The sequence below is a fragment of the Danio aesculapii genome, chromosome 7, assembly GCF_903798145.1.
Source record: "Danio aesculapii chromosome 7, fDanAes4.1, whole genome shotgun sequence".
Lineage (NCBI taxonomy): Eukaryota > Metazoa > Chordata > Actinopteri > Cypriniformes > Danionidae > Danio > Danio aesculapii.
This window is the reverse complement of record NC_079441.1, coordinates 51,581,780-51,595,679: the sequence shown is the minus strand read 5'-3', so window position 1 is coordinate 51,595,679 and position 13,900 is coordinate 51,581,780. Positions and strand designations below refer to the sequence as shown.

At 36.3% G+C, this 13,900-nt stretch overlaps 1 protein-coding gene across 3 annotated transcripts in view; it reads left to right on the top strand.

Annotated features, from left to right (window-relative positions):
- gramd2aa (GRAM domain containing 2Aa) overlaps positions 1-13,900 on the top strand; it is a 68,357-nt gene that overhangs the window by 36,116 nt on the left and 18,341 nt on the right. For all 3 annotated transcript variants that reach the window (XM_056462933.1, XM_056462935.1, XM_056462934.1), the window contains exons 3-6: positions 1,016-1,073; positions 6,025-6,097; positions 10,065-10,168; positions 13,187-13,285. In XM_056462933.1, coding sequence (XP_056318908.1) covers positions 1,016-1,073; positions 6,025-6,097; positions 10,065-10,168; positions 13,187-13,285 — 334 coding nt within the window. The remainder of the gene's footprint in view (positions 1-1,015; positions 1,074-6,024; positions 6,098-10,064; positions 10,169-13,186; positions 13,286-13,900) is intronic.

The following is a 13,900-nucleotide window of genomic DNA, read 5'->3' as shown; positions in this document are numbered from 1 at the left end:
TTCTTATACAGCACAGATTTTTGAGGTAAGGAATGTTTTCATTTGCCATCCACTGACAGTCGGACAGGCTTATGCAGTTCATCAGACTCCGTCTTTTAAAATCTAAATCGGAAGCGGAATAAATCGGAATCTCGTCATAAAGCCGCTGTATAAGCGCGCTGCTACATTGAAAACAAATAATTTGATTCGTGCCTCCTGATTGGTTCTCGGGATATATCGACTTTTGCTGTCAAAAGCAAATGCCGCTTAGTGGCTTTTGCCTACAAACTGTTATTTCTGAATTTGCTGATGCTTCGATTTGGATGATCAAAAGTAAATCTATATGTTGATGGTGTAGTACGTGCCTAAAGCATTCACTCAATGTCATTATCTCATTTTTGGCGGAAGTGGCGTTTAGCGGCTTTTGCATCTGAACTCTTCATATATTATCAGACATACTGTGAACATTTCTTAGCTCTGTGAAACATCATTTGGGAATTATTTAAAAAAAGAAAAAATTTCAAAAAGGGGGCTAATAAATCTGACTTCAACTGTACATATATAATACACAAGTATGAAAACACAACTTTTAATAACAGATAAATGGAAAACATACATCACATTCAGTCTGACCTCATTCAGCAATATGATGATATTCTAAAAAATTATTTGAAATCATTTTGTATATCTGTATAATATAAAGTCATATAGGAAAGCTTGTGATGCTTCTCTGCCTCCAGCATGAGCTCATTTATAGGGTCGAGGGTCATGTATTTTCTGTCATGAGTTCACCCTGAAGTTAACAAGGCTGTGTGTTTGCTCAGTTTTATAGTGCCGATGAAAAGAATAAATGTCTAACTTGATAACATAATGGAATTCTTACCTTTTCATGTTCTTTTAACATGCCGTTTACTAAATGCTGCTCCTTTGAAATAAATCATGTAACTTATGTAATATATGTAATGATCATGTAATATATATATGATCATCCTGGTTAATATTTATCACATCCTCTTTCAATTTCTCTTTGTCATAGGGTGCATCTAATAGATGATCTGTCATATGAGGACGTCAAGAAATGCTACCGTGGATCTGTAAGTACCCAGATCATCATGTAATATCTAACCTCTAAAAGCAGTGACCATATTAAATAAAAAAAATAATAATCTAAATAAATGTGGCCCTGCATAAAAAAACAACCATGGCTATATCAGAAATACATTGTAGTCATAATTATCAATTTTTATTTCATGCCAAAAGCTTTTAAAGGTGTTAGTTCACCCAAAGAATGAACATTTACTCACTATTTAGTGCCAAACGAGTAGTTCCAAAGCTTTATGAGTTTCTTTCTTCTAGGGCTGGGCGATAAATTGATTTTATCAATTAACTTGAGTGTGAAGTTTACATAGATTTGTTTGAATGAAAATCGGTTTTCACCCTAACACTTGACGCATGCTCCTCTCTGGGTCTCCATAGTTCCCTGCATGTGCCGTAAAAAACATACAAACAACAGGGCAGTAAGCAAGAAGGGAAAAACATGTATAAATGTTTTACTCTTTAAAATGCAAAAAAAAAAAAACATGACTGCACAAACTCACCCGCCAAAAAAAAACTCAGTCACACATTCACCATCAGACACGCGGATTTGAAACTGCGCACCACACCTTGTATTACTCACAGTGAGGAGTAACACGATATGCTAATTAGATAAGATAATTATTGGAGAAGATGCGCATATGAAAGGAACTGTTACTGATCTAATGTTGGAATCCAACATTACTGTTACCGGAAATATGACGTGACTCAACTGCAAAGATGTTCATTACCGTAAATATCAACACTGACAAAACTCGTTCAGTGCACTAGACTAGACTAACCAGATGCAGCGACCTGATGTAAATAAAAGCAATTATATGCACCCCTTTATAAATTTTTTTTTTTGTCATTCATTCATTTTCCTTCAGCTTAGTCCGTTTATTCATCAGGGGTTGCCCTTCCAGTACTGGGAAACACCCATACACTCTCATATTCACACACTCATACACTACGGCCAATTTAGTTTATTCAGTTCCCCTATAGCGCGTGTCTTTGAACTGTAGGGGAAACTGAAGAACCTGGAGGAAACCCACAATAACATGGGGTGAACATGCAAACTCCACACAGAAATGCCAACTAACCCAGCTGGGACTCAAACCAACGGCCTTCTTGCTGTGAGGCAACAGTGCTAACCACTGAACCACCGTGCCACCCTATTTTCTTTTGTGTTTTACATAAAAAAGATACTCTTAAAGGTTTGAAACAAGTAAAGGGTGAGTAAACTGTGACAGAAGTTTCATTTTTGGGTGAACTATCCCTTTGAGGAAAGTTAGTCTATCATAAAGAAATATAGTAATTTGTAACTTTAAAGGTGATTTTCTCAGTATTTAGATTTTTTAACCCTCATATTTCAGATTATCATATAGTTGTATCTCAGCCATATGCTGTCCTAATAAACCATACATCATTGGATTGCATATTTATTCAGCTTTGAGAGTATGTATAAATCTCACTTTGCAAAAATTGTCAGTTATGCCTGATTTTTTGATCCTGCGTCACAAATAAATAATTAATATAAACATGAACTTTTATTAGCAGCAAGTTTTTCCACATAGATAGGAGGGTCATAAATAAATTGCATCTCTTGAGAAGCTCTCCTGTCATGAATATTGCATATCTTAAAGGGAATCTCCTATGATTTCTTGAAGTTCATGCCTGGTCATCATGTTTTTTTCCTGATTTTTTAATGCCAAAACGGGTTTTTAGCTAATGTAAGCTTTTAATAAATCTGGCTGTGACCTATTGGCATAAAAATAACATTCTATTTTATTAAAGTCAAGTCTCTTGGCTTAAATCTGATGAATAAATCCACTTTATGCAGTGTTGTTTTTCTGAACAATAAGCGTATCCTTTTACAAAAATCTGATCCAAGCATTATGTATATTGTTGTGGTGGAAAAAGCACCACATTCAAGAAATGACCCAGCATTTTTGCAGTTATTTTTAGCCATCTGATGTTGCAGTGTTTTTTAGTGGATGTATGAAATCTTATCAAGTTAAGGTGTCTTAGAAATGTGACCACATGTTTACTTCAACAAAGTAAATATGAACAAATTTTTGTTGTCTTTTGCTTAAAATAATGACCATTTCGTTTGAGTCTAATGCAGATACATTTATTTTTGCTCTTAAAAAGAAAGTTGACCCCAAAATTAAAATGAACTTAATCTCAGGCCATCTAAGATGTATATGACATTTCCTTATGTAGATCTGTAACTCTTTCTCGGACACTCATTAAAATAAACATCATAAAAATATTTTCTTCTTTAAATGAAAATAAATACCTGTTTCTGTGGTAAAACCAGCCTGATCTCACAAGGAAACATTTTGTCAGTTCAGTGGCTAATTCCTTCAAATTTAGTTCAGTTGATTTTATAAAGGAAGCGTGGGACCCAAACCCGCCCCTATCATTGGGGGGTGGGCAAATTGTACAAAATTGTATGAATGAGATCATACGAAGGCACCAAATCAAAACTTTACAAATTGCCATGAGATTGTGCTGGTAAAATCTCAATTTGTATGTAGCTTAATTGATAAATTGATAATTTGATAACATAGATTTGGAATCCTATATATATTGATGCTACACTGCAAAAAAATAAATAAATAAAAATTATTGTTTCTAGTCTAAATAACTATGAACAAATAATACAAGAAACATTTTCTAGACAGGTAAAACAGACTATTTTCTGAAATAATGTCAAAATTAAGTGAGTTCTTTCTTAAAACAAGCTAAATATTCTGCCAGTAAAGTAATCTTGTTTTGTATTTTACTTGCTCCACTGGCAGATTATTTAACTTGTTTTAAAAATCACTTAATTTTTAATTAAACATTACAATAGATTTTTTCTTGTCTATTAAATTCTTTAACTCTTAAAACTCTTAAAACTCTTTTGCAGGCAGTGTGTATACATTTAATTTTTGGGTTAACAATCCTTCTTAGTGGTCAAATAGTTTTTAGATTTTAGATTTTAGAGTAACCTGTGTGACCATGTTGATCAGGAACTCTGACAGGAACTTTGACATGGTTAGTTATTGACTCCACTTTTGGAAATAGGCATATTTTACAAATCACCTAGAGTAAAACAATTGAGTTTTGCCATTTTTGTGAGCGTTAGCTTAGCTTAGCATAAATCATTGATTTGGATTAGACCATTAGCATATCGCTCTAAAAAATAAGGATTTATTCATTTTCCTTCAGCTTAATCCCTGATTAATCAGGGGTCGCTACTGTGGAATGAACCACCAACTATTCCTGCATATGTTTTATGTAGCAGATGCCCTTCCAGCCATAACCCAGTATTGGGAAACACCCATACACTCTCGTATTGACACACACACTCATACACTAGGCCAATTTAGTTCATCCAATTCACCTATAGCGCATGTGTTTGGACTGTGGGGGAAACTGGAGCACCTAGAGGAAACCCACGCCAACATGGGGAGAACAAACAAACTCCACACGGAAATGCAGACTAGCTCAGCCAGGACTCAAACCAGTGACCTTCTTGCTTCATTCTGCCCTCTAAAAAATTTTAAAAATGTTTTTTGATAATTGTCCTATTTCAGGCTTGACTCTTCTGTATTGTGTAATACCGAAGGAAAATGAAAAGTTTCTGGGTTGATATGTCTGGGTTGATATGTTTGGGTTGAGGAATTATACTCTCATTTTAGTGTAATAATCAATGAGCTTTGCTGCTGTAACCTAGTTTTGTCAGAATGAGATCCTAGCCATATCGGCCTAAAAAATAGCAACATTTTCCATCAGTCTTAGTACACAATGGAACTACAGAAGTGTCAAGCTTTAAAATAGAACAATTATCAAAACTATATTTAATTTTGGGGCATCACAGTGGCACAGTGGGAAGCCCAATCGCCTCACAGCAAGAAGGTCACTGGTTCGAGTCTCGGCTGGATCAGTTGGCATTTTTGTGTGGAGTTTGCATGTTCTCCCCATGTTGGCGTGGGTGTCCTCTGGGTGCTCCGGTTTCCCCCACAAGTCCAAAGACGTGGTATAGGTGAATTGGGAATGCTAAATTGTCCATAGTGTATGTGTGTGAATGAGTGTGCATGGATGTTTCCCAGTGGTGGGTTGCAGCTGGAAGGGCATCCCCTGCGTAAAACATATGCTGGATAAGTTGGTGGTTCATTCTGCTGCGGCGACCTCAGATTAATAAAGGGACTAAAAAGAAAATGAATGAATTAATAATTTTTTTTTAACCGAGATGCTAATGGTCTAATCTGATTCAGTGATTTAAGCTAAGCTAAAATGCTCCTACCAGACAAGGAGATTGACTGAACGATAACAATAACAAAAATGGTAAAAACTGTAACAAAAACGGTAAAACTCAAACGTTTAACGCTGGGTGACTTGTTAAAAAAAAGTGGATTGTTCCTTTAAGGCATAATGCTTTTATTACAGCTTATAAACAGACACTGTATTTGTACAAGCAGGGTTAAATGTTGACAGGAAAGTGGATAAGTCCATCTACATAATGAACATTATCCGAATGATCAGCTGAGTGTCAGTGTGCTCAAAACACAGCAGGAAGCAAGAGTGAGAGAGTCTCAGTGTGAGAAACCAGCCCACAAGTTTTTCTTTCAAGGTGCAGTGGGTGTTTCTGCTGCACGCCTGTGACGGAGAGAGAGATAGGGAGAGAGAGAAAGAGAGAGAGAGAGAGAAAGAGAGAGAGAGACGCTTCTGAAGTAACCAGAAACGCTGTGCTAGCTCACAGGAAGAGAACAAGTCTTAGTTGCCTCTCAGTGGTGGGACAGCAGAGAGAGACAGGGAATCTGCAGAACACACACGGCTGTCTCTGCGTTTGGCGTGGAGCGTTAGTGTCGTGTCAGCATGCTCAGTTTGGTGCAGAGCTCGCATCCTTTACGAGAAAGAGCCAGGCTGCAGAAGAGCTGTGCGAAGCAGCTGATTTCCCTTTCCTCTACTCCCTCACAGACCGTCAGCAAGTACAATGCGCAGTACCACAAGCTCTTCCAGAGCGTGCCCAAAGAAGAGCTCCTGATGAAAGGTACGTTTGTTGTTAGCCTTCTCCTTCTGCTGCGAGATTTTTCATTTTGCTGCATCTTCTCATTTCTTGTAAAGTGACCTTGGCAGATGATTCAGCTAGTGATACTCCAGCTCACTCCGTACATTACAAAAACTACATTTGCTGCTTGTTCAAACTATTTATTTAAAATGCACTGAACCAACACAATTCTTGAGCTTTTTTGGGGAGACAACTGAAATGTTTTATGTTCAATCCACTTAAATTTGTAAAAACAATTAAGTTAACTCAATTTGTTTTGGGTCAACATGAAGGAGTTGTGTGTTTGTTGTTTGTTCAAACTACTTATTTAAAATGAGCTGAAACAACACAATTCTTAAGGGTTTTTTTTGTTTGTTTTTGGACAAATTGATTGTTTTATGTTTAGTCCACTTACATTTATAAAAACTAATAAGCTAACTTAATTATTCATGTTGTCCCAACACAAATCAATTGTGTAGAACCCAACACTTTTTACATCTTGCAGTTGTTTGAAAGTATAATTTGGTCTCTGCAAAATCTAAACTATTTATAAACTATTTGAGTTCATCAAATAATGTTAAACTGCACAGCTTCACTGTTAATAAAATTATCCATTATCCAAGTTCACAACATACCCAGGTAGAGCAAAGGTCTGAAAATACTTGGAAAATTTAATTTGATGAAAATGTATTTCCTTAGAGAGTTATTTCCTCTGTTGAACAGAAAAGAAGATATCGTAAACGACGCTGGAAACCTGTAACCCTTGACTTCCATAGTATTTGTTTTTGCTACTATGAAAGTCAATGGATACAGGTTTCCAGTTATGTTCAGTATATCTTGTTTTTGAGTACATTTTCAAAAAGAAAGTAAAAAAAGTGAGTGCATTTTTGATTTTGGGCATCTATTCCTATCTATCCTACTATCCCTTTAAGGCATTTATATAACTCAAATTTATTTCTAAATCCCCTCGAAACAACCACAAGGGGAACCAAAGTGCTGTACATAAACAAATACAAACATGCTAACACCCCAAATACATTTACAGCAAACGATTAAAAGAAAATAAAGGTTTTCAGGAACCTCTGAATATATATTATTATATATATTATCCTTTATATAAGGTGCCTTTAACTACTATATAATATGAAAAAAATAACTTTCTTAAAAAAAAGTTATGTAACTTAAAGATATAGTTCACCCTAAACATGAAAATTCGGTCATAGTTTAAATAGATACAATTGCTGCTGATGGACAGTCTGAATTTTATCCACAGCAATAATTTCTGTTCGATCCCTCTAGAACCACCACCAATCCAAAATGGCTCTTATGTGTATGCTAATAACTAAATAATCTCTAGAAGTGTTATTTGGTTGAACCAGCCAATTGGAATGTTATCCCTCGATTGAATGGGTGTTATCAGTGGTTATCAGCTGATAGTTATGGGCCAGTAGGGGTTGAACATGGTTAATCAGCTATAGATCAGTTAGCAAGAATTAGTTATATTATTTATTAAATTTCCCATTAATTGTATTTTAATAATGTCTACCCCTATCCCAACCCTAAACCTAACTATCACAGTAGTGTAAAAACTGATTTGGATCTGGAGTCTTCTCTATTAGTTTAGCTTATTAACGACGAGAATTATTTATATTATTTAATAAATTTCCCTTTAATTGTATTTTATAAACATCTACCCCTAGCCTAAACCCAATCTATCAGCTGATAACAATTGATAATGACCATTCAATCAAGTAATAGCATTCGAAGCAGGTGATTGAACTATCTGCTTGTTAAGTGTGCCGTCACGCAAAGCGGCTTCCGAGTCCAATCGTTATATCAAACTCTATGGGGAGACAAATGGTAATAATAAACGATTACAAAGCGATGTATACTTCCAAAAATTACTATATATATCATGTCTAATATCCGATGTCCAGAAAGTGATTAATGTTTTATAAATTGTTATAATGGGGCGACATAGTGGTGCAGTAGGTAGTGCTGTCGCATCACAGCAAGAAGGTCACTGGTTCGAGCCTTGGGTGGGTTAGTTAGCGTTTCTGTGTGGAGTTACACACTCAACAGCATAGTATATGTATGTAGTGTTCTCCCAAATGGAGCACTAATGTTTTTTTACTAAGCGGAAATTCAAACCGTTTCCCTGATGACGTTTGACAGTTGCCAAATCAGTGAAATAAATGACCAAACTATCAAATAATACTTGCCATGAGTATAACCCCATTCACCATCGGGAGGAAAATTTTGTTTTCACCATCCAAAATAAATAAAGTTATCCAACATGTGCACCCGATAGATCCACCCCTTCCGCTACGTGAGCAAAGCTGCGGTCGTTGAGTGCGTGAAGTGTCCATCATTTCACACTTCATTTTACCGGTTATCCGGGTAATTAAAGTGCACTTATTCTTTTCAGTTTTCAGTGTGAATGCACTTCTTACACTATTTATACTACAAAATGTCTTAGAATAGTGCATAAGGATGAGATTTGGGACGCAGCTTTGGTGTGGGATTTGACAACCATGAACTGAGATAACCTACACAGCTTCAGCACAGTGCTATCTAGTGGTCAGGAGATTTAAAAACAACTATAGCAGCATGCGTTTTAATTTCTCCATATCATTCACTTTGATTGTTGGCCATTTTAAATTTTGCTGTGTCATGAATGCATTTTCATATCATTTACACATTTTGAAAACCTATTTTTTATTCTCTCCAAATTTGAGTCAAGGCTGATTTATACTTTTGCGTCAAGCACACACGTAAGGTCCGGCGCAGCCTTCGTTCAGTCGCATAGCCCTCGCAGTGGCTGACGCCATTGCTGACCTCTCAAAAAATGTAACTACTCATCGCAACGAAAACTCTGTGATTGGTCAACTTGGTAGCAGTGACGAGCGTGGGTTCTGCTAAGAGCTGCGAGCCCGATGGAGCAAATGTTTACAAGTGTAGAGTCCCATGAGGGAGCTCCAGATGGAAATGGTTGTTTTGTGTTTACCCTATAATTAAAGTTGTTGCTTGTCTGCCAGTTCCTGCCTCTGAATAAGCGAATTTTAGCTACTTGTACAGTAAGTTAGCGTTCAGAAAAAACAAAACACCTGTGAAGAAATTTGACACAGAGGAACATTAAAGCCTACTCCTAGCTAGTGTTTCGGAAGTGTTATTGCAGAGCAACACAAACAGCACGCAGAAGTATGAATGCATGACTACGTGCAAGGCAGGCACCATGAGTCACGCCGATCACTCGACCCAGAAGTATAAACCAGCCTTTAATCATATTCAGATCAAGTTGATAAAAAGCAAAAGATTTTCTAAGTCTGTATCTCTTCAAACTAAGCGTGTCATCATTGTGTCTAACTATGTCACCACTGTAACCTCACGCTGACCACACCACTTCAAATTGTAAACAGCACCACCTATAGGTCAAAATTATCTGTTGAAATATTTTTTTTTCAGCCAGAATTACCCAAATCATCTTTAAATGTGTTTATTAACTTGTTCTAATGCCATTCTTTCTGCTCACTTCTGTTATGCTTGGTCCCCCTTTTTTTTCAAGTGTAATATTATTTTTATATTTAACAGTATATTATAGTGTAAAAGCTCTTTGAAGTTTACATGTTAACAACTTTGCCTATTTGATGGGTGATCTAAAATATTGCAAATTCGTAATATGTATTTGGTCATGACTTATGTTTCATATATTAAAATGTTTTTATTTCAATGATTAAATTAGTTACTGTTAGTTAATCTGCAATCTTCTCATCCATATTAGACCACAGTGCATTGCTTGGTTATTTCGATTTTTAATAATATTTTGTTATCATCCACCTGACATTGGGATCAGCATATTAAGCACCCTGACTTCAAATGAGACGTTTGAATTTGATGCTTTTGTTGAACTTTCACTTGAAAGTATCATCTTGCATCTCTTGTATAAGTGACCTTGTGACCTGTTCTTTAGTGTACTCATGCGCCCTGCTCAGAGACATCCTCCTGCAAGGCCGACTCTACATCTCTCGAAACTGGCTGTGTTTCTACGCAAACCTCTTTGGTAAAGACATCAAGGTGAGCATCACATCTTCAGCTTATGATTGTAGTCATTATATATGTGACTAGAAGGTGGCATTTGTGCAAGTTAAGTGTAGCAAGTTTTAGTGTCACATCAAATCAAGTAACATTTTTTGCATATTGTAGTAATATCACATCTAATGTACCTTGTAATAAACATTGATTCAGTATAATTAAAGGATGTTATTAAAACACAATGTAAAACTCACATTTCAAGAGAAGAAAGAAGCTGGAACTGCTGAATGTTTCAAACTGTTTTTAATATTTAATAAGCAGAAAACAAAATGCCCTCTCTCGTCTTCCACTGTCGTCACTCCTCTTTTTATCCATCTGGAACTCTTCTGTGAGACCAGTTTGGTGCACTGGTGATGCTTCTTAACATTTGTGGAACAGGTGGACATTTTCCGTGACTGAGATGTTTGGTGACACTGGGCATGTTATACATAAATATTAATGAGTTTCTTGTTTAGTCTTAAAGTCGGCACAAACTTAAAATTTACGCTTCTTATTTTTATATGTACTCTACACACCTGACAAATGTCTTGTCATCGATCCCAGTTGTAAGAGCAACAAATAATAACTCGACTTCTAGTTGTTCATTTGGAAAAGTGGCAGAAGGTAGATTTTTCAGATGAATCATCTGTTGAACTGCATCCCAATCATCACAAATACTGCAGAAGACCTATTGGAACCCACATGGACCCAAGATTTTCACTGAAATCAGTCAAGTTTAGTGAAGGAAATGTCATGGTTTGGGGTTACATTCAGTATGGAGGCATACAAGAGATCTGCAAAATTAACAGCCTGAGGTATCAAGACATTTGTGCTGCCCATTACATTACAAACCACAGGAGAGGGCAAATTCTTCAGCAGGATAGCGCTGCTCCTCATACTTCAGCCTCTACATCAAAATTCCTGAAAGTAAAGAAGGTCAAGGTGCTCCAGGATTGGCCAGCCCAGTCACCAGAGATGAACATTGTGAAGCATGTCTGGGCTAAGCTGGAGGAGGCATTGAAGATGAATTCAAAGAATCTTGATGAACTCTGGGAGTCCTGCAAGGAGGCTTTCTATTCTTTGCCATTTGAGTCATTGCAGAGATGTATGGACTCAGTCCTCCAAGCTCATGGGAGTCATACACAGTATTAATGTTAAGTGACAAGACTTTTGTCTAAGCAACGTCAGACCTTAAGCACAATTTTGTGCCTGTTTGATTTAAGATATTGCTGGGTTTATTTCAAAGGGTTTACACCAATGCAGAAATGATGCAGAATGCAGCAAAAATCTGGTCATTTTCTTTGGTTAATTAGGTTGTGCAATTTCTGTATTTTATTATCATGACAACTCAATGGGCACCTTGATGTCAAGACCACATAACCAACCAGTGATGATGATTGGTGTGTCTGTGAATGTGGTGTAACTGAGAACATGATGATTGGCTTAGATGGAGTACATTTCCATCGTTTGCCAATCAGAGGCAGAGTAGGGCAGATGTTCACACAATTCAATTCAATTCAATTCAATTCAATTCAATTCACCTTTATTTGTATAGCGCTTATACAATGTAGATTGTGTCAAAGCAGCTTCACATAAAAGGTCACAGTAAATAGGAACAGTGTAGTTCAGTTTGTAGTGTTTAAGTTCAGTTCACACAAGCACACACACAGTCAGTGGCACACACCAATGACCAGGAGTCAGAACGATGGCAAATCCAACAAGTCCAAACACACCTAAACAAACTGGAAATATAAGCACTACTTTTCCCTCGCTGAGGTGAAAGGCAAGAATGTTTATGTATCGTGCAACTTATGGCCATAAAAAAAGAGTCTCTCTGCATCGGTGACAAGTAAGTCTAAGCTAATGAAGCACCTCACGTCATCACATGCCGCCACAAAATTACTGGCTACGTGATAACGTGAGCTCTGCTACAAAAAGAGGAGGCAAACGTCAAAGCAAATAAAAATAGATTTTTCTCCACCGCAAATGCTTATTACTCAGACAGAATTCAACTAAATAATATCTAGATATATTTTTGAGGACATCCCGTTGTCTCACAACAACATTAAAAAGTGTAGATAAGTGCACAATGTTTTATATTTATTTTATAGTCATTTGACAAATTTAATTATTTTTTAAGTAACGCAATAGTTACTTTTCCTGACAATTAGCTACTTTTATAATTATTTCACTAACTCAGTTACTATTTGTGAGAAGTAACTATAACTAATTACTTTTTAAAGGGTGTGCCCAACACTGGTCAAGACAATATCAAATTGATATTTTGACGTCAAAAAAACATGTCAAAAATCTTAAGTCAAAACCTTGATGTCCATTTGACATCCACACATTGATGCTCTTTTGACCATTAAAATGTCAACATAAAAAGTATTATAATATAACGGATGTTTTATTCATCTGAAAGCTTCAGTTACAAATTTACACTGAATTTTGGATCTCCTCAATGCATGTAAACTACTGTGAGGTCAAAACCACATCAAGGTTTTAACAAAATCAATTAGCAATTTTGACATGTTTTTTGATGTCAAAATGTGAATTTGATGACAATTTAATGAGTATTTGACATCAATTTGGCATCAAAAATCACAAATATCAGTTGCAGGACAATCCTGTAATCAACTGTTAATGAGTTTTTTTGACGGCAATGTTAGATGTCAATTTGATGTTGTTTTGACATCTACGTATGTAGTAAAATATCGATTCAAAAATCGATTTGCATGATTTTTGGTGTGTTTTTTTGACATCAGGGTGCTCGCTGGAAAACTTACAAGGAACAGCCACATAGAATGAATGTTTTGTTTACTATTGGCATTGTACAATGTTGCAGTTTGTTGTACTGCATTAAGCATAATGTTTTATCATTCTTTCGTACACCATTATATTTAGTAAATAGATGTAGCTGGTCCATATTCAATCCTTGAGTGGGAAAACCTTGTGTGCAAGAATTCATAATTGAAGAAGGTTTTCTTTTTTTTTTTATCACTTTCTCTTGCCTCTCAGGTGGCCATTCCTGTTGCGTCGGTTCGGTTGGTGAAGAAACATAAGACAGCAGGTCTGGTTCCTAATGGCTTGGCTATCACCACAGACAGCAGTCAAAAGGTGCGTTTCCACTGAGTTCCAGGTCACCGGCCGGCAGATTGTAATTCAAAGCTTAGTCAGCATATGCTGCTCTGCTGCAAAACGGTGAAAATGCAAATTGATGCAACATTGAGACCAGGTCACAGTGTGAATCTTTGTCTTTAGTCAGCATGGTTTTCTTTAGTGAACGACTGTATCTGATTCTTGTCAGGGATGTAACGCTTGTTTAACATGGAAAATCTTCATTTAGTTTCATACACTGTAAAAAATGGGTTCCAAACAATTGATTTGTGTTGGGACAACATGAAGGATTTAAGTTAAAAGTGCTGTATGTACATTTTGGCTCTTCTAAAGTATAAAAATAACATATGTTTGCAGATATTTAAGAAACATGCTAAGAGACCATTCTTGTTTATCTGAAAAACAATGCTGAAGTCAGATATTGTGCTTTGAAAATTTGTGAAAATGCGTGTCAGAACATCTGTCTTTGTTTTGGTCATTTAACCCGCCCAATGCCAGTTTAGCCAATTATATTTTAGCACCCAAGTTGCCTTGGTAGATATCATATTAAATGATAATGCAACCTCTGATGGGCCGTAGCAGCCTCCGAAGTGAGATGCAGATTCAGAGTTCCAC